Genomic DNA, 21523 nt, shown 5'->3' with positions numbered 1-21523 from the left:
TCAAAAGCAGCAATATGGAAATTTCGGAGGTTGCATATTGTAAAAAAATTTGAGCCTGAAGGCAAGCAGTGCCGGATTAAGGCATGGGCTGGCAGGGCCCTTGCCCAGGGCACCATTCTTTAAGGGGTGCCAAATTTTACAAATCATGAAAAATATATATATACTGTATATATCCTTAGTAGGGGGAGGGGGGGCACCAAAAATCTTTCTTCCCGGGCTGCAAAAATACCTTGGTCTGGCACTGAAGGCAAGTAATGGGCCTGCAATACTTTGCACATAACCAATTATTTTAAAGGAAACAGGAAGAGGAAATGCATCAGGCCATCACAGTTAATCATGAAGGCTTCATCAGATTCAGGGGGTAACTCCTTTTGAATGAAGAAATCGAATCCACAAAAACATATGGTTCCAAGAATACAGTGGGTAACTGTAGACCAGTCATTCTAACTTCATTGGTTTGGTTAGGAAAATAGTGGGGGCAATGATTCTTAATCATTGGCTCCATATTCCATATTCAAGAACTGCCACCTGAAAATCTATGCTGCAGACAGAGTTGCTATTCATGCCCTACCTGTGAGCGATGTGGGCTAAATTTTCACAAGGTCCAGTTGTTCTGTGAAAACCAAATCTGCTTGCACCTTTACAGTGGTAGGATGGTTAGTAAATCCAGATATCTCCCCTATATGTCAGAAATTCTGTGCCTAGTATATGGGAGGTGACCACTCAAATGTGAAGGGGTTGAGGTTGGTCCCATCTCTTCTGTTATGCACTATGAGTTGAACCCTTTCAGATTATGATTGGTATCACTGCAAGATCCAATATTCCTTACATTTTGAAGTGTAAAACAACTCTAAAACTGTTTTTGCAAGCAAGCAGCTAGCTTGTCCACTGGACTAAACTTATTGGTATGAGAGAGAGGGGGGACACTCTCGAGGCCATGTTATGTCAAGGAGCTGAATATATTATTCTTGTGTTTGCCATAACCAAAATTAATTAATTCATACATACATAATTCATGTCCCCCCCTCTACTTTTATCTTATCTGCATGATGCATAAAAAGAACAAACTAATTCCAATCTCACCGAAGTCCATTTCCACTTACAATCTGCTAAGCTCAACTTGATTTTTCTGATAGAATCTCAATTATCAGTTGCTTCAACCACTAATCAAAGTTCCTATTATTTGCTCTGATTCCTTTCACTTCAAAGGTGGTACTAGTGTGCATGTACACTCTAATATTTCTTGTCGGAAACTTCCCAATTTGGAATCTGTTCTTTTTCATATCCTCTTGCTTAAAATATCCTTATTACCATTCTTTCAAATTCATATATTGCCTCCGTTGTTCATGGAACTCTGCTAATCATCCAACAAACTTTAATAATAATTTATTGTTTATGAAACTCTATTATTTTAAAAAATCAGTTTGGATTCTATATTCTGTTTTCAATATAAACATTTCATAAAATTTTTCTTATTAAATTTGTGTTTTTTTATGAACTACAACTTGAAAATATTTATATAATAATAATATTTTATAATTAAATTCTATTTATTAAATTCTGTTTTCTTTTATGAACTTTCACTAAAAGTAATGTACACTCAAAATTATGAAACTTTACCTATTCCAATATCATTTGTCAACTTAGTTTTTAAAATCTTTTTATCTTAATCAGAGATTTTTATTTGCATATATACGTATGTATGAATCAGCAAAAACAATTGCTCAACTAGTATATAAGTGCTAATACATGTATTCAGATGTAAAAGTAGAATTACACAGCATGGTTAGTATCAGTATTAATACTAAATAATAATATTCAAATTAAATTTTAAAAACAAAAGCTAACTAAATAAGCTTTTAATGAAAGTTAATGAGAAGAAGAAGGTTGGGGGGAGTAATACCTAATCATTATTATGCATTATTAATATTTCCAGTAAACTTCAAATGATTTATTTTAGTATTAGTACAATAAAACATAAAACCTACCCTTATTGTGTGTGTTCTTCCACCAACTCTATCACGTGCCTCTAAAACAATTACATCAACACCTTTATCTGTGAGTAACTTGGCTGCAGACAGTCCTATGGTATAGAAGTATTGTTATTATATATGACACCTTCATAATGAAAATTTCATGAAGTCGTACAATTTTCTAATTGTTTATAGAAGGTATATATTTATAATACTGAAAAAGTGGCAAAAACTATGCTGTTGGAAGGATGGAAGAGTCATGTGGGGGGGGGGGGGGGGGGGACTGGCAGCTAGAATTGCATGGTTTTTAACAAGCACAGGGGATCTGTTTGTATAGGGGAACACCAGAATTTAACTTTGTTACTGCTGAAAATAATATTTTTTTCTTCTTTGAAGTACCTGAGGAAAAATATCAGTTTTATGCTCATAATAAAAGTGGTTTATAACTATGATGCATTTAGTGCAAAACATCATTTTGTTTATAGTTACAACAATTTAAAATAAACCAAAGTTTGCATTATATTACACCTCATATTGTGAATTATTCCTGAGTTATCCCACTCTTAAAGTGGCATTTCTCCTGGAAGATGTGTTTTCAGTGGAGTATCGTCACCCAGATTGCACCGTTTCAGAGATAGTTGTCTTTCCTCTTCAGTGGATGAACACGGACCTCAAATAAAATAGCTGACAACACAGTTGTGAGTTAATTACATAATTAATATGAGAGATGCCAAGAGGTATGAGAACCCTCAAAGTATGGCAGTTTAGGGTAGAAAGCCACAAGCAATGAAAATGTTATATAACTATGATGCAATTAGTGTATAGCATCATTCTATAGCTATAACAATCTAAAGAAAACAGAAGTTTGCAAAAGGGCATTACTATGTTATATTTCATTGAGTGATTTACTCTTTATGAATCACTTCACAAGTTACCCTACTCTCAAATTTCAAATAAGTAACACTTCTCTTTTGGCAATGCATCAGCTAGACAGCACTTTTTGAAGAAAAGTGCTGTCTATCTGATGCAGTTGTCTCCACTTTAAAAATGATCTACTAAATGCAAAACCTCTATGACAATATTTCTGTGCATTTCACAGACTAAACTGAAATGATCCAATAAATATATCTTTGTTTTCATTAAGTGTCATATATAATTATGACAATTTATCACATTTAGAAAATTGCTCCATGATTACATAGGAGATAACAACTGTAGTGGAGTCCCAAAACCACATATACAAGTATTACAATGTAATATGTCTGTAAATACATGTTTCAAAAGCCAGTTTGCATGGTTGGGAGGTGTAAAAAATCCTAGGGGAACCTCCTACACTTCTAATTTGAGGATAGTTAAATTAGTTTTGAATACACAAGTTCTTAGCCCCCACTCAGCAATGGTAATTCATCTAATATCTTACTAAATGGATAGCAGGTGGCAAAGATTTTATAGAGCCTTCTAAAGTGGTTGTCGCAAAAACCTTTGGGTGTCACCAAATTTTGGAATTATATCAGCATTGTTTTAATTCTAATTTTCTTTCACCACATATACAGTATTAATATAATTTATTGATTAAAATACTGTTATTGAAGATACATAAAAAATTTAAGGAAAATATTTCCTTTACATACTTCATATTTGGCAGGGTACGTGACAACATGGCAATGGTAAACTCAGCGACAAAAATTATTTTGAAAAGAAAATTATATACATGTTTTTATTTAGGGGTATTATAAATTTATTAATAGAAATTTGTTAAGTCAAATATATTAGTGCAATATGTTATTTCCACACATGCTTATTAGAAAAGAATTTATTGTGTAGTTAAGTATACATCTTTGAATTTTTAATAATCCTGGAAAATAAACTATAAAACTACAAATCCTATACATTTTTAGTCCATATTATAGTTGTAGGATATACCAGGAAGGTATTTTATAATATTTTGCTGATTATAGTTATTGATCTTATTTAAAATTCTGCAGTCAGTTTCTCCATAGTGTGTTCATTTCCTTGGATGTTCATGGCTAGCAATAATTCTTTCGAAATCTATGTCGTATGTTTTTTGAATTTTCCTTAATTTATCTATAAAAATCAACAAAGTAGGATAAGCAATACTACTACCAAAAGCTAACTGTAGTTTGTAGCTTCAGCAAAATTGTTTGTTCTGTTGCTTTCACTTAATCTTTGTTGGTATACAGACCAAATATTAGAGAGAAATGCTGATGTAGTTCTGGTACCATTATTTCTGAGATCGGGCGCCTCCGTAGCCAGGTGGGAAGGAGCAGAAGTGCGTAGCACACGCTTCTTGATTAGACCGGGGTTCGAGCCCGTCACCACCAAATACGGAGGATGTGGAAAGGTCAGGAAATGACCACCGCATATTCCCGGAGCAATATGGCCTTAGTTGCTAATGCTCCTAAAAACCAAATAACAACAACAACAACATTTCTGAGATGTCCCCTATATGTATTGGTAAACCATACTAAAATTGGTTCAAACTCTTCTGGTAAATAATTTTTTCTAGACTGGTAATTGCATGAATAATGTCTTCTTGGGGAACAAATGCAATAGACGTGATAATTTTTGAATGTAATGCAAAGTCCACATCTGTATTGTATCGTCCTAGAAGATGACATGATGCCAAGTGTTTCCGAAGATTTTTAATTAAGTGAAATAAGCAACCATTAATGTTACTTCTAGAAATACTGCATGAATAGCTTGATGGATTGCAAGTTCGTAATCCACATTTATGCTCTCTGGATTCAGTTGAGGCCAAAGTTCACATATTATGTTAAATAATTTTATATATGTTTCAGCTCTTTTATCCGGCAGAAAACAAAACAATATAGGAAAAACTGCACCTCCATTGTTTCTAGCTAGTATGACGAAAATTTGAGAAAAAAAGAGGAGAGAACAAAAAAGTGCCATCCATAAATAATTCTTTCTTATGTTCACTCCATGCTGAGTGACATTCCCTACCAAATACCAGGATGCACTGTGGGTCGGACTGGTCTCTTCCTGAATCTGAAAGAAGAAAATGCTCAAAGTTTGTTGGACTGTACTTATAATGGGAATACTCCTCAGATATAATTATTGCCTTGCGAGATTCTGGATTGGCTGGTGCTCTTAAAGTTTTAGGATTGTTAAAAATACTCAAAGATGTATACTTAACTACACAATAAATTCTCTTCTAATAAACATGTGTAATAAATAACATATTGTACTAATATATTTGACTTAACAAATTTCCATTAATAAATTTATAATAACCGTAAATGAAAACTTGTATATAATTTTCTTTCCAAAATAATTTTTGTTGCTGAGTTGACCGTGTCCATATTTGGCAACCATTGAGTTCTCTGTATGTTCTTTCTTTTGGAAACTCGGTAATTGACATTGTCAATTTCAGATGTCCTAGGTTAATCTTGTACATGTATTTAGTGGCACATATCTTCCCTCTCTCTTACTTTTGTTTACATGTTTTGGCCCAGAACAAAAGCTGTTGCATACTACTACATTTAAAATTAAATTAAAAATGTTCAGGAGAAAAAATTGTGGGGTTTCAAATTATTTTTGGAATGTACATAGTGTATTGGTGTTGAAAGAAAGTTCAGTGTGTACCGCACTATACCATTATGGAGAATATAAGTTTATATTTATTATTACATTGACAAATGTAAAGTACTACATATGGGAAACAGCAACACCAGAGCAACGTATCAACTCTGTGGTACTACACTGACAGTGGTAGAGAATGAAAAGGATCTGGGGGTAATTGTGCAGGCATATATGAAGTTCTCTGAGCAGTGCAGACGGGCTGCAAGAGTAGCTCATGGTGTCTTGTCAATGATATACAGGAATTTTTCTAGCAGGGATAAGGAGGTGATTATTCCCTTGTATAAGGCAATGGTCAGGCCTCATTTCAAGAAGGATGTAGAGCTGCTGGAACAAGTACAGAGAAGGGCAAGAAGATTAGTGAAAGGAACAAAGGGCTGCTCTTACGAAGAAAGGCTTAAGTTTTGCAAATTACAGTGTCTGGAGACTAGGCACGGGCGAGGTGATCTGATAGAGGTGTATAAAGCCTTGAATGGTTTGAGCATGCTCAATGCCGATGGGATTCTTCCTCTTGCTCAGAATAATCACCTGAGAGGGCATAAATTCAGATTGAGGAAAGACAGATGTTATTATTATTAGCCATATGGTGCAAGGAAGCCTGAGGCTTATGCTGCACCAGCCAAAAAAAAAAAAAAAAAATCCCACATTGAGAGAGAGAGAGAGAGAGAGAGAGAGAGAGAGAGAGAGAGAGAGAGAGAAAGAGAAGTATAAGGGAATTACCAAGAAAGAGAAGAATGATGATATCCAGCTCAGGACCCTGAGTTTGTCAAGCCCATACTCACCAAATGTGAGCCCCCTGGGGTGTAGGATAGATGTGTGGAAATTTGCCTTTAGCCAGCAGATAGTTGGTTGGTGGACCAGACTTCCATCCCATGTTGTGGAAGTTGATAGCCTAAATAAATTTAAGGCCCTGCTGGACAGGTATTTCGAACGAACGGAGGGGTGAAGTGGAAGTTTTTTTTTTTTGGCTGATGCTGCATAAGCTTGCTTTCTTGCATCATATGCCTCTACTAATGCTAATGCTAATTATTTTACCTTCTACTGATGATAACAATATTAAGACAGTCTCTGTTATTTGCTGGGGTGTTTGAAAGATTTCCAGGATATTTTAAAAGATTTAAGGAAAAGATGCACTGTCTAATAAAGTTGTAACCTTCAATAAATTTCAACGACTAGTAAAATAGTTTTAAAAGCAGGGTCCTTGAATGATTGAGGGGAGGCAGTTGTGTTTCAGACATATCATGCAATTACTTAAGTATTAGCATTATTAGAAGCATATGATACAAGAAAGCAAGCTTATATAGCATCAGCCAAAAAAAAAAAAAAAAAACCCTTCCCATTTCACCCATCCATTCACTCCAACTGTTTTTGTCTAGTTCTGCCTTGAACTTATTTAAGTTGTAGACCTCCACTACAACAGATGGAAGTTTGTTCCAGTATCAACCACCTGCTGGCTAACCCCAGGGGCTCACATCTGGTGAGTATGGGCTTGGCACACCCAGGATCCTGAACTGGATATCATCATTCTTCTCTTTCTTGGTGATTCCCTTTTGACTCACTCACTCACTCTCTCTCTCTCTCTCTCTCTCTCTCTCTCAGGGTAACTCGAGAAATTTTTTTTGGCTGGCGCAGCATAAGCCTCAGGCGTCCTTGCACCATATAACTAATAATAATAATAATAATAATAATAATAATAAAGGCAAATTTCTACTCATTTATTCTACGATTGTCTTTCCTCAATTTAAATTTATGTCCCCTCAGGTGAGTAATCTGAGCAAAAGGAAGAATCCCATCAGCATTGAGCTTGCTCAAACCATTCAAGGCCTCATACACCTGAATTAGACCACATTGCTGGTGCCTAGTCTCCAGATGCTGCATTTTGCAGAAATAAAGCCCTTCTTGACAACAGCAACTCGTTGTTCCACTCACCAGTCTTGTTGCCCTCCTCTGTACTTGTTCCAGGAGCTCTACATCTTTCCTAAAATGAGGCCTCCAGACCTGTATGCAGTACTCAACGTGTGGCCTGACCATTGCCTTATACAAGGGGACAATCACCTCCTTATCCTTGCTAGCAAAATTCCTGTATATCACTGACAAGACACCATGAGCTACTATTGAAGCCTGTCTGCACTGCACAGAAAACTTCATATCTGACTGCACAATTACCCCAGGTCCTTTTCATTCTTCACTATCCTGAGTGTAGTATCACACAGTTGGTATGTTACTCTATGGTTACTGCTACCCATATGCAGTACTTTACATTCGTCGATGTTAAACATCAGTTGCCACCTCTCAGCCCACCTGCTCAAATTTTGCAGATCCTGTTGCGGTAGTTTACTATCATTACTGTCATTAACAACCCTGCCAACCTTTGCATCATCTGAAAAATTAGACATTAACCATGATATACCTTCATCAATATCATTGATAAATACAGATAACAACAATGGGCCCAACACTGAACCCTGGGGAACTCCACTAATAACGTTAGTTCACGAAGGGCAGTATCCATTGATTACCACTCTGTCTTCTCTCAGTCAACCATCCTTTTATCTATTGTAGCAACTTGTCCTTAATGCCATACTGCTCCAATTTGTACAGTAGTCTTCCATGTGCAACAGTATCAAAATCTTTCCTAAAATGCAGTAGGCGCCTCCGTAGCCAGGTGGGAAGGAGCAGCAGTGCATAGCACACACTTCTTGATTAGACCGGGGTTCGAGCCTGTCACCACCAAATACGGAGGATGCGGAAAGGTCAGGGAATGACCACCGCATATCCAGGAGCAATATGGCCTTAGTTGCTAATGCTCCTAACAGGAAAAAAAAAAAAAAAAAAAACCTAAAATGCAAGTATATGATATATGAAAATTACTTTTTGCATCCAGTTCCTTTATGACCACATCATAGTATCCAATCAAATTTGTGAGACAATACTTCTCCTTAACAAACCCATGCTGTGTCTGAGCTATAACTACAGTCTTGTCTAGATGATCCTGCAATGCTTCTTTAACCAGTAACTCCATTATTTTCCCCAAAACACAAGTTAAACTAACAGGTCTGTATTACTTGTGTTACCTTTTAGACCCCCTTTGTGAATTCGGGATAATTTGCACACTATAGTCCATGGGGTCCTTCCCTGAATCCAAGCTTCCTTGGATTCAGGAGTGCTCTTGGTAAGAGCACCCTTTTGTTCCCCCCCCCCCCACCACCAGTCTCATTGCTCTTCTGTGTGCCCATTCCAAGTTTCAGATGGAAGTGAGTTAAGCTTAATTAAATTACTGATTGCATGTCTATGCTATAGCCCAATATGTATGATTTTCATTGATTTATTTTTCCTTTTCAACAGCTTTATAAGCATTGCAAAAGTGAATTACTGTGTTTGTGCTATTTACCTTTTGAAATTTTTTCTCTGTTCCAATACATACTAGACAACAAGACAACGAGATTGACAAAGATAATGATGATGAAGATCAACCAAAACTGCCCAAAGTCTGCCATTAAGAGACTGACCATAGCCTGCACAGAAAGAGAGAGGGGGACTGACTGTCCTCACTGAACAAGAGAAGGTGACTAAGAATCTGCAGGATTACTTTCAGGAAAACAGCACAAATCTACCATGCCAAAGAAATATAGACAAATGGCATACAACACTCAATCTTAACAAGGAGACCTCACTCACACTGACAGAAGAAACAGACAGAAAGGTGGGTGAAGAAGGACTCCATAGTAAGAGAATTCCTTGACTAACAGAAATAATAATAATAGTAGTAACCAGACACAACCAATCATCCCATGCACTTGGTACCAGTACCCATCACAGGGTGGAAAAAATTCCATAAAGGAGAAGGTTTTAAATAATAATACTGTAATAATAATAATAATAATAATAATAATAATAGAAAAAAGCATCATGAAAGTCGCTTTGGCAGACCTACGTCCCCAAGGTTGAAGTGATGGCTAAGGCACATAGCAGTGCCATCTGGTGTTACTGAAGAATTAATACCACAACTAGATTGAAGCCAAAGCTAAACAGGCCCATCTCCATAGCTGGATAATGTTGAAGAGAAGTAATGAACATACTGCATTGAGCATGGTGCAGGATGAAGTCATTTGCATTCAGGCCTTAGGCAGAGGGTTTGGTTCGAAAAGTCAGAGACAGTTTCCCGAGGAAGACAGTGGAGCAAGTGTGCTGTCCCTGTATGGCTACTACAAGACTATTCAGAATAACCAAATGGAACTGCTTCCTGACAACTATGTTAGTGACTACCCAGGAAGGAAGAAAATGCCAATGCATGTAGTGAAGTATCGAAATAAATACATTCATCATGCAATCATACTATGAAGTAACCAAGCTAGATACTGATATGACAATGTACAGGATGAGACTATATACCAAGTGGTTGGAATTATTCCCAGAAGTTCAGGTCACTGAACAGCAAATAGCAGACCAGAGAAGTGCTGTCATCACAAAGAACCTGGTAGCTCCTGCAATCTTGAAAAACATCAAGCAGGATGTGAGTGAGCAACTACAAAAAAAAAAAAAGAATATGGAGAACATGGAACCAGACGAGGAAAAGCAAGAAGTAATGCAATCCAGAGCACCTGAAGTGGAAACAGATGAGGTCATGATATCCAGAATAGAAGACGAGTGGAAGAAGAAGGTCATAACAGAATTTGAGGGAATGGACCCCATAAAGACCCACACTGTACCAAAGCAGAGACCTAATAGAATCCTGTGGCAAGTCATAGACCATCTCATTCAGCAAATAATACCACATGACCTTGACAACAACAGAGCAATGCTTGGTGGTCATCCACACAGCCAATATACTGTGCTGCTGTAACAACCCTAGGCTCAACAGAAGAGAGACAAGAGACTAGAAGGAATGAAAAAAAAACATCTGCTGGAAAAGAAGGCTTCAGCAGAAGATACAATTAAGAGTCAAGATGGGCTAATTATTATTATTATTAGCTGTATGATTCAAGGAAGCCATAGGCTTATGCTGCACCAGCAAAAAAAAAAAATTCCAGAGTTACCCTAAGAGAGAGAGAGAGAGAGAGAGAGAGAGAGATGGGTAGAAGGGAATCACCAAGAAAGAGAAGAATGATGATATCCAGCTCAGGACCCTGGGTGTGCCAATCCCATATTCACCAGATATGAGCCCCTGGGGTTAAATTGACCCAGTATCAATGGGGTAATAGTAAGAAGTTGATTGGAAAAATGACAAGCATCCTCAAGAGAGACAACATCCACAGCAAACATGAGACCAAAAATCAAAGAATAGGAGAATACTTAGACACACTAAAGCAGGATCTCCTTGCACTCAGCAAAAGAATGTACTGATAGAAAGAGAGCTTTCAAACACAAATAAACAACAGAGTCTTTGATGAAAACCAAAGAGCCTTCTACAGGATTATCGGATAAGATGGGAAAGGCGGCAGTGGATCACCTGAGCAGGAGACGGTCAAGGAGTTCTGGGTCAATGAAGTAAGACAACAGCTGAGCCCCTGGATAGAACTAGATCAGAAGAAAGTCAAGAATGTACAGGAGATAACAGAATGGGAGATTTGGGAAGTAGTACAATAGTTGATCAGAAAGTCCCATATTCTCAAGAATAGATAACATTCACAACTATTGGCAAGACACTCACTTGCACACACACACAAGCACCTAACAGAGCAGTTCACCTGGATGATAAGTCACCCAGAGACAATCCAACAGTTTCTACTCAAGGAATCACACACCTGAAAGCCAAGAACCAAGATACAAGTAATCCACCAAAATACATACTGATCACCTGTCTCCAATGATGTACAAGATTCTGACCAGCTGCCTGAATTGAGAATAACTTGATTTTTATCGAGCATTTCCTCTGTATTGTGAATGCTGTATTTGTTTTGATTGAAATAAGCCAGGACCTTTGTTAATATAATTTTATAGAATATTAATAGAATTATTGTGCAAGGAATCAAGTAAAATGAACAATTAATATATATTTTAGGTTCAGTTGTGTCATAAAAACAAGGTAAAAATTTGTTAAATACAGTATATATATATATTAATATGATGTTGTTATATATACAGGGTTGTTAAAATTAAAGTATCCCTACATAGAGGGCTCTGGAGTGAGTTCTAAGGTTCGTACTGAAGAGAAATTTGGACAACAGGTACAATAAAGAATGCGCTTGCCATTTATTGGGGGAAAAAAATTAGTTACAAAATTTGTCACTGTATGGTTCTATCTTAGTTACGATTATGCCACAGCACCACTACTCAGCTTTAGTGTAATTATAAAAGCAAAGCAGTCTCTTCAAAATCATACAGTAGATGTTTCCCTGAATTACAGCAGCAATGTCAACAATGTTGCAGGAATAGGCGCTATTGGTGAAGCTGTACTATCAGAACAGCAACAATGCAGCTGCAGGTATCAGAGAATTCTGGCATCAGAAGTGCATAAGGCGTGGACCTATGACTGCTTGTACTGTCCGCAAAATGACTGCAAAATTTAAGCAATAGGACATCTTGGTGTTCAATCAGGTAGCGGTCAAAAATGAGTGGACTCCTCTCGTGTTGAAGATGTGGCTGTGGCTGTCATGGATTTATCAAGTCAATCTCTGTGTAGTAGCGCAAGTATGCAAGCTGTTTCTCGTGAAGTGGACATGCCGTATTCCACTGTAAGGTTAGTAAGGCGGTGTTGCTGTACTATCCTTACAAGATACACATGCTACAGCAGCTAAAGCATGGCGATGCAGATATTCATTTCACAAACGCACTTCAGTTTCTGGCACAGATGACAATGTAATCACTTGGCCATGGAACATCCTTTGGAGTGATGAATCCCACTTCTGCTTAAATGGACAAGTGACTACGCACAACTGTCACATTTGGGCAACAGAAAATCCTCAAGTTATCCAAGAGGACCCGTTGCATTCTCCAAAAGTGGCAGTGTGGTGTGGATTTATAGCCACATTCATGATTGGGCCATATTTTTTTGAACAGGTAACACCCACTGGACTCTGCACCTGTTCCGTCACTGGACAGCGATATTATGAAATGTTGGCAAATTTCGCAATACCAGAACTGCAACAACATGGGTGCCTTCAGAATACCATATTCATGCAAGATGGTGTGCCACCCTACATCTACCATTGTGTCCAAAGGTTGCTAAGGCAACACTTTACAGACGAACGGGTCATCAGCCATTGCTTCCAGACATCTTGGCCACCCCGATCACCTGACCTCACCCCATGTGACTTCTAGTTGTGGGGTTCTTTGAAGAAACAGGTGTAGTGGAAGGGATGTCAAGCTCTGGCAGATCTGAAGGACAGCATTAGACATCATGTGCTTGCCATTCTGGTTGACATGTTACGTTCTGCTGTATAAAATGCTGTTCTTTGAATGGAAATAATGTTGTTAACCAAAATGGAGGATACATTGAACAATTGTAGTGCTGGTCAAGTGATTTGTATTGCCACAGCACCATATAGTGACAAATTTTGTAACTAATTTTTTTTCCCAATAAATGGTGAGCACATTCTTTATTGTACCTGTTGTCCAAATTTCTTTTCAGTACGAGCCTTAGAACTCACTCCAGACCCCTTTACATAGGGATACTTTAATTTTAACAACCCTGTATATTAATGTGTTGTTGTTGTTATATATAAATCTCAATATGATGTTATATATATATATCATTACAGTGTTCTCCCCAGAAAATTTTGCCAGCTGGGTGGCATTATGAAGTAGCTTGGTGGGGAAGTGTAATACTTCGCAATATTATAAAATTTTCTGTTATTTATAAATATAACTAAAGCAATCCAGAGCAAAAATTAATTGCATAATTTAACATTACCTGCTCCTGTTGCATTGACCTGGATTGCATAGTATGTTCGAATTAATATTTATTGAGATCATCGGGCAGTACCATACAGTACCATGAGAATCAATAAATTTTAGCCAGGTGGTCAGTTAAATTCACCAGATGGTGTGCCCATTCAATAGGTCTGGAGAGAATACTGCATTAAAATGTTGTAACTGATTGTTACCAAGAGAAAATTCTAAATGGGAAGAACTCGAGGAATTAATCATGGAAACTACTAGACTTTTCATACCAACTAAGAAATACCGATCAAGGTTTAGGCCTAAATGGATGTCAGATGAACTAATGAGACTTGTGGCAGAGAATAAAACTGCATGGGATGCATATAAATTATCAGGCAACACAGAAGCCTATGTAGATATAATCTATTCTGTAATCAAGTCACAAAGAAGGTTAGGCAAGCGATGACAGATTACCAGAAATCTTTGGCAAAGAATACAAAGAAAAACAGCAGCAAAGACTTCTTTACTTATGTAAACTCTAGAAGGAAGGGGGATCAGTCAGATTGGTCCATTTGATATCAGTGGTTTGACCATTGATGATCTTCGTGCGGTTGCTGACAAACTGAATGAGTATTTTGCATCTACATTCACACATGAGAAAGTCTGTATGGAAGTGGAGGCCAGAAGCTTATCAAACTCTGGCAGGGAGCTAAATGATTTTGTAATAACTGAGAGCAAAGTGGAGGAGAAATTGTTGAAGTTAAACATAAGAAAGGTACCTGGGGTAGATGGGATCTATCCAGTTATATTAAAGTAGGTGGTAAAGGAAGTAAGCAAATCCTCAGCCATAATTATTAGAGCATCCTTGAACTCGGGGGAAGTCTCCATGGACTGGAAATGTGCAAATGTACAGTATCTCCAATTCACAAAGGGGATCAAAGGGTGACATGAATAATTACAGACCTGTTAGTTTGACTTCTGTTCCAGAAAAAAAATGGAGTCACTGGAGTCAAAGAAGCATTGCAGGATCATCTAGACAAGACTGCAGTTATAGTCCAGACACAGCATGGGTTTGTTAAGGGAAAGTCTTGTCTGACAAATTTGATTGGGTACTATGATGTGGTCACAAAGGAACTGGATGCAAAAAGTAATTTTGATATCACATACTTGCATTTTAGGTAAGCTTTTGATACTGTTGCACATGGAAGACTATTGTACAAATTGGAGCAGTATTCAGGGCAAGTTGCTGTTATGGATAAAGGGATGGTTGAGTGGGAGAAGACAGAGTGGTAATATGGACATTGGACTAATGTCCATATTGCCACTCTAGCCTTTCATGCCATTAACGAAAAACATACTTTTTTATTTAACGAGGCCAAAATACTTAACGTTCAACGTAATTATACGCGACTATTAATTGCAGAAACCGTTGAAATTAAATTACACGAGAATTCTGTTAATGTTCGGCGGCCATATTTGATCTCCGATGCGTGGACCTTTACGCGCATGCGCGAAGACATATAATCACTATTTAAGTTGCAGGTTTATCCTGATTCGGTAATTTTCATTCCTGTGATCACGACAGTCGGTCGAAAAGCATTGTCAGCTTCAGGAAGGAAAATCGTTTTGAATATTTTCGTTAATTCTTTTAATTGCGTTAATTTGAATTTTAATTGTTTTGAATTGATTTTGAATTGTGTTAAATTGATTATTTAATTATTTATATTTTACTTTAATGTACCGGTAAGTTGTCGATTTTTTCGTTTTTTCCGTTCTAATTTCTGGAGGGTATCATACGGAAGTGTTCCACGTACTATATTGAGGTAAACTCCTCTTATTAATTTACTAATATTGCCACTCTGTATGGACTCTTTATGGACTAATGTTATTAGTGGAGTTCCCAGGAATTCAGTGTAGGGCCCATTGTTGTTTTCTGTATTTTAAATTATGATATTGATGAAGGCATATCAGGCTTAATGTCCAAGTTTGCAGATGATACAAAGGTTGGCAGGGTGATTAATGACAGTATGCTATTGCAACAGGATCTAGGAAAGTTAGGCAGATGGGCTGAGAAATGGCAACTGATGTTTAACATCGACAAGTACAAAGTACTGCATATGGGTAGCAGTAACCCCAGAGAAACGTACCAACTGTGTGGTACCACATGCAGAATAGTGGAAAATGAAAAAGACCTGGGTATAATTTTGCAGTCAGATACGAAGTTCTCTGGACAATACAAATAGGCCGACAGGCTAGCTCATAGGGTTTTGTTAATTATGTACAGGAATTTTGCTAGCAGGGATAAGGAGGTGATTATCCTGTTGTATAATGGTCAGGCCACAACTTGAGTACTGCATACAGGTCTGGAGGCATCATTTTAGGAAGGATGTGGAACTGCTGGAACAAGTACAGAGAAGGGCACATGAGATTGGTAAGGGAAACAAAGGGGTGCTCTTACTAAGAAAGGTTTCATTTCTGCAAATTGCAGCATCTAGAGACTAGGCACCTGCGAGGTGATTCGATTGAGGTGTTTAAGGCTTTGAATGGATTGTGCAAGCTCAGTGTTAATTGGATTCTTCCTCAGGCCACAATGGTTGTTTCTCATCTTGAGGGGGGGGGGCACATTTTTAAGTTGAGGAAGAATGGTTGTAGAAAAGATGTGAGGAAGTTTGCCTTTAGCCAGCGGGTGGTTGATTGCCGAAATAAACTTCTGTCTGTTGTTGTGGAAGTTGGTAGTTTAAATAACTTCAAGGAAGAACTAGACAAAAATTTAAGGGATGAGTGAAAATGGGCAAGGTTTTTTTTTTTTTTTTTTTTTTTTTTGACTGATGCTGTTTAAGCTTACTCTCTTGCATCATTTGCCACTGCAAATGCTAATACTGATATTCAGTTTATTGTTTAAATAGCACTGGAGCTCATCGTTCTTATCTGTATTATGCAGTAGTATGTAAGAAGTTTGTGTTCACAGGTGGAAAATCCGAAATAAGTCATGGGGGCTCTTCTCTCTCTACCTGTGATTGGCCTCAACCCATTTGAAAAGGACTTTAGAAATTGCTCTGGTCGTTGATAGAACTCGAACCCAGACATCCAAGTGAGCAGTAGATAGCAATGTATATTTTCAAGGTACCATGAAGGTCAATATACACATAACAGAAAATGTGGAGAGCATTAGTAGAGGCACATGATACAAGCAAGCAAACTTATGCAGCATCAGCCAAAAAAAAAAAAAATGCTCCCATTTCACCCTTCCATTCATTCCAAATATCTCTCCAGCTCAGCCTTAAATTTATTTAGGCTATCAACTTCCACAACAAGGGATGGAAGTCTGTTCCACCAACCAACTACCCGCTGGCTAAAGGCAAACTTCCGTACATCTATCCTACATCTGTCTTTCCTCAATTTGAATTTATGCCCTCAGGTCATTATTCTGAGCAAGAGGAAGTATCCCATCAGCATTGAGCATGCTCAAACCATTCAAGGCTTTGTACACCTCAATCAGATCACCCCGCAGGTGCCTAGCCTCCAGACACTGTAATTTGCAAAACTTAAGCCTTTCTTTGTAAGAGCAACTATTTGTTCCATTCATTAATCTTGTTGCCATTCTCTGTACTCATTCCAACAGCTCTACATCCTTCTTAAAATGAAGCCTCCAGACCTGTATACAGTACTCAAGGTGTGCCCTGACCATTGCCTTATACAAGGGAATAATCACCTCCTTATCCTTGCTGGAAAAATTAATGTATATCATTGACAAGACACCATGAGCTACTCTTCCAGACCGTTTGCACTGCTCAGAAAACTTCATATCTGCCTGCACAATTACTCCCAGGTCCTTTTCGTTCTCTACCACTGTCAGTGTAGTACCACAGAGTTGATACATTACTCTGGGGTTACTGCTTCCCATATGTAGTACTTTACATTTGTCAATGTTAAACTTCAGTTGCCACCTCTCAGCCCATCTGCTCAACTTTTCTAGACCCTGTTTCAGCAGCAGCAGCATACTGTCATTAGTGTCCCTAACAACCCTGCTAACCTTCATGTCATCTGCAAACTTGGACATTAAGCTTGATATACCATTATCGATATCATTTATAAATACAGAAAACAACAATGGACCCAACACTGAACCCTGAGGGACTATACTAGTAATATGAGCAGTGTCTATTGATTACCACTCTCTGTCTTCTCCCACTCAACCATCCCTTTATCCATAGCAGCAATTTGCCTCCAATGCCACACTGCTCCAATTTGTTCAGCAGTCTTCCATGTGGAACCGTATCAAAAGCCTTTCTAAGATCCAAATATATGATATCAAAGGTATTCCCTGCATTCAGTTCTTTTGTGACCACATTATAGTATCCAATCAAATTGGTCATGCAAGACTTTCCCTTAACAAAATCATGCTGTGTCTAAGCTATAACTGAAGTCTTATCTAGATGATCCTGCAGTGTTTCTTTAACCAGTGCCTCCATTAATTTTCGTGGAACAGAAGTTAAACTAACAGGTCTATAATTACTTGTGTCGCCCTTTGATCCTCCTTTGTGAATTGGGGACACATTTGCACATCTCCAGTCCATGGGTATCTCCCCTGAGTCCAAAGAAGCTGTCATAATTATGGCTAAGGGTTTGCTTACTTCCTTTGCTACCTCCTTTAATATAACTGGATAGATCCCATCCACCCTGGGTGCCTTTTTTATGTTTTCTTCAACAATTTCTCATCCACTTTCCTCTCAGTTATTACAAAATCATCTAGCTCACTGCCAGAGTTTAATTCACCTTTGGCATTCCCCCCCAGAATAACTCCTCATGTGTGAATATAGATTCAAAATACTCATTTAGTTTGTTAGCCACCTGAGCAGGATCATCAACAGTTGAACCATCAATATCCAGTGGACCAATCTGATTCATCCCTTTCCTTCCAGAGTTTACATAGGTAAAGAACTCTTTGCTGTTTTTCTTTGCATCCTTTGCCAAATATTTCTTATAATCTGCCTTTGCCTGCCTAATCTTCTTTGTGACTTGGTTACAGACCAGCTTATATCTATCATAAGCATCCATGTCACCCATTAATTTATATGTATCACATGCATTTTTCTTCTCTGAGCCGATTGTGGTCTCATTAGTTCATCTGGCATCCATTTAGGCCTAAACCTTGAACAATATTTCTTAGTTGGTATGTAAAGCCTAGTAGCTTCCAAGATAAATTCTTTGAATGCTTCCCATTTTGAATTTGCTGTTGGTAACATCATCAGTTGGTCCCACTGTATAGAATTTAAATACTGTCTCAGACCACCGTAGTTGCCTTTACGAAAGCAAAAACCCTTCCCTTTACCCCTGATGGTAGTTACCTCTTTGAGTAAATCCCACTTCGGCACACTGTAATCACTGCCACCTAGTGGTTCCTTTATCTGCAGATTCTTAATGCATGAAGAATCACTATTGATAATCAGATCAAGAGTATTTCTCCCTCTAGTTGCCTCCCGAACATGCTGATGTAGAAAACAATCATCCAATAAATCCACAAAAGCCTTGCTAGTGTGTGAGTGACCAACTCACAAATTACAGTCAATATCTGGGAAATTAAAATCCCCATTATAAGACTATCTGATTTACTGGCCCACTCTATTTCCCTGTACAGTTTCTTATTATACTCATCCGAGTCATCAGGCCTATAACACACTCCTACTCTAAATTTTGATCTCTCAATGCTTATGTCACACCAAACTGACTCAATACTGCACTGTCCAGCAATGTCAACTGGCTTCACTTTCTTGGATTTTTTGTGTTTGTTAACTAATAGCATAACCCCTTCTCCTTTCCTATCCTGTCTATCCTTCCTGTACACATTGTACCCCCCAAATTCCAGTTCTGCATTCCTTATATCTGTGTGACCCCACGTCTCTGATATCCCAACAATATCTGCTTTTGATGTTTTGGGCAATACCTCAAATTCATCAAATTTATTTACCAAACTCCTAGCATTTGTGTATATGCAAGTATATGAGCACCTGTTCCTATTCTTAGCTACCTTAACACAACCCATGTGTTTACTTGTACCACAATTACTCCCACAGATTCTGAAATACCCTGAATTTTGTTTTCCAGGCTGCTGCTCATTCCAATAGAAGCAGTGCAAGAATCACTTTCACCTCTGCCAGTGGCTACTGTTAATCTATTAGTCCTTGTATCCCCCCCCCAAGCTAGCAGTTTTCCGACCCACCTAACACTGCCTCGATAGCATCAGCAAATATTCTTGCACCCTTTCTATTTAAGTGTATCCCATCCCTGTAGAAGCAGTCTTTCCTGTTAACAAGTACAGACCAGGCTGAAAAAGATTGTAACCCTTGAGCCTTGCACAATCTGTCCAGGGCCGAATTGATCGACAAGGCTCTCGTCCTATACTGCATCCTATCGTGTGTGGGCAGAATTGCAGACACTTTCAAATTCAACCCTAATTCACGGCTTTTTTTCAACAGTGACCTGTACTTGTTAAGTAATTCCACCGGTCTCCTACTCTTAATATCATTAGTGCCAATGTGTAAAACTATATCATCTTTTGTGCCCTTAAAAGATGATATCTGCTCTACGTCATCAACCTTTGCCCCTGGCAGACATACCCTGGTCTTGTTCCACCTATGCTTTTTACATACAAATAAGTATCAAAAAGAGCAAAGAAATATCACACGAAAGATCACTAGCACACGGTTAAAACACTTCCAAATATACTCTGAAGTATGCTAAAAGGTGTTTTCTTCCATTTTCGTATCTCCAGAAAAACAAATATCGTCTAAAAGTTTCTACCAGGATGGTCCAGAGACCTTTCAGTATTTTGTTTTCAGGTGTGTTTTAGTTTTCATAATAATAATAATAATAATATAATAATAAAAAATAAAAACATTGCTATTAGGCCTTCCATGTTGTAATTTTTTAAAAATGGATTACCTGAATCACCAAAATTACTACTTTGGTTTTTCAAAATTAAATAAAAAAAAAAACTAATTTGAAAACAAGGTATTTTATTTTTTATAATTATTAAAGATGACTTAACTTGTGGAGAAGATATTTGATAAATGCTACGTTTTTATAGTTGCATTATACATTAAAAAATGGAAAATTGTAATAACTGAAAGCGATATTTCATTTTTACAGTGCAGAATGGCAGCTTTACTGATCTTGAATTTTAACGGTGTAAGCCGCTTCAATATTTTGTCGTCAGGTGTCGCCACGAACTGTCTCCTCCGTCGAAACGTATCCATTTTTTTTTTTCTTTTTTTTTTTGTTTTATTACCGATTCAGTTTGATTAGAAGAATGAACAATTTGTTTTAAAGAAACAGAGGAAAGAATAATAAAATTAATACTCAGGTAGCCAGTCGATAGAGCATGCGGCTGTTAATTTATGGCTTGTGGCTTCAATCTCCCACGTTGGGTAATTGTTTTGGGCAACTATCATACTGGGCTGAACGCACCGATTCTCATCAACGAAAGCATTAGGCCGAGTGAGGGGACTACATGGGAATACGGGGTTCATTTATCGGTGTTGTAGACAGAGGCGGATTTAACGGCGGGCGAACCGGGCGCGCGCCCTGGGCCCCGACCACTGAAGAGCCCCTCAAAACCCCAACTTTACACTTTTTTCTAATGACACCAAGTTTGGTTTCATATGTGCAATTTTAATTACGTACAAGTTTACAATCGGCGGTAAAACCTGATAGTATGTTTATATTCGCTTATTTTCATTATTTCATTACTACGCTGCATAGTATACACATACTACGCTGCGTAGGCCCCGCGCGGCTGCGCTACCGCTCATGGGAGCAATAGAATCGTATTTGCTGCTTTGTACTCACAAAGGTTCTCCTGCAGTGCAGACTTACGATATACGCAAATAAGTGTATATCGTATATTGTTGAAATTATATTAAGATAAAATTAATTCCTGTTGTTACATCAGCGCCTGGATTTTCGTAGTTTATGAATAATTTTTGAATTTTAATTAATCATTAATTTATTGCACTATAACGAAAAATCTCTTCTCTAGTATTCTAATCATTCAGACTATTAAATTTTATATTTTTTTTTTCATTGGTAGGCTACCAATGGCAGCTAGAAAA

The 21523-nt window shown here is 37.8% G+C and overlaps 1 protein-coding gene across 1 annotated transcript in view; it reads right to left on the bottom strand.

The window, feature by feature from the left end:
• LOC150080827 (amine oxidase [flavin-containing]-like) overlaps positions 1 to 21523 on the bottom strand; it is a 238711-nt gene that overhangs the window by 122142 nt on the left and 95046 nt on the right. The window contains exons 4-5 of the mRNA XM_090380834.1: positions 4956 to 5147; positions 1989 to 2083 (exon numbers count right to left, since the gene is read on the bottom strand). Coding sequence (XP_090236960.1) covers positions 1989 to 2083; positions 4956 to 5147 — 287 coding nt within the window. The remainder of the gene's footprint in view (positions 1 to 1988; positions 2084 to 4955; positions 5148 to 21523) is intronic.

This window comes from Mastigoproctus giganteus, chromosome 9 (assembly GCF_048544385.1).
Source record: "Mastigoproctus giganteus isolate SK-2022 chromosome 9, ASM4854438v1, whole genome shotgun sequence".
NCBI classification, from domain to species: domain Eukaryota; kingdom Metazoa; phylum Arthropoda; class Arachnida; order Uropygi; family Thelyphonidae; genus Mastigoproctus; species Mastigoproctus giganteus.
Note: the sequence above shows the minus strand (reverse complement) of the source record. Positions and strands in the feature narration are given on the sequence as shown.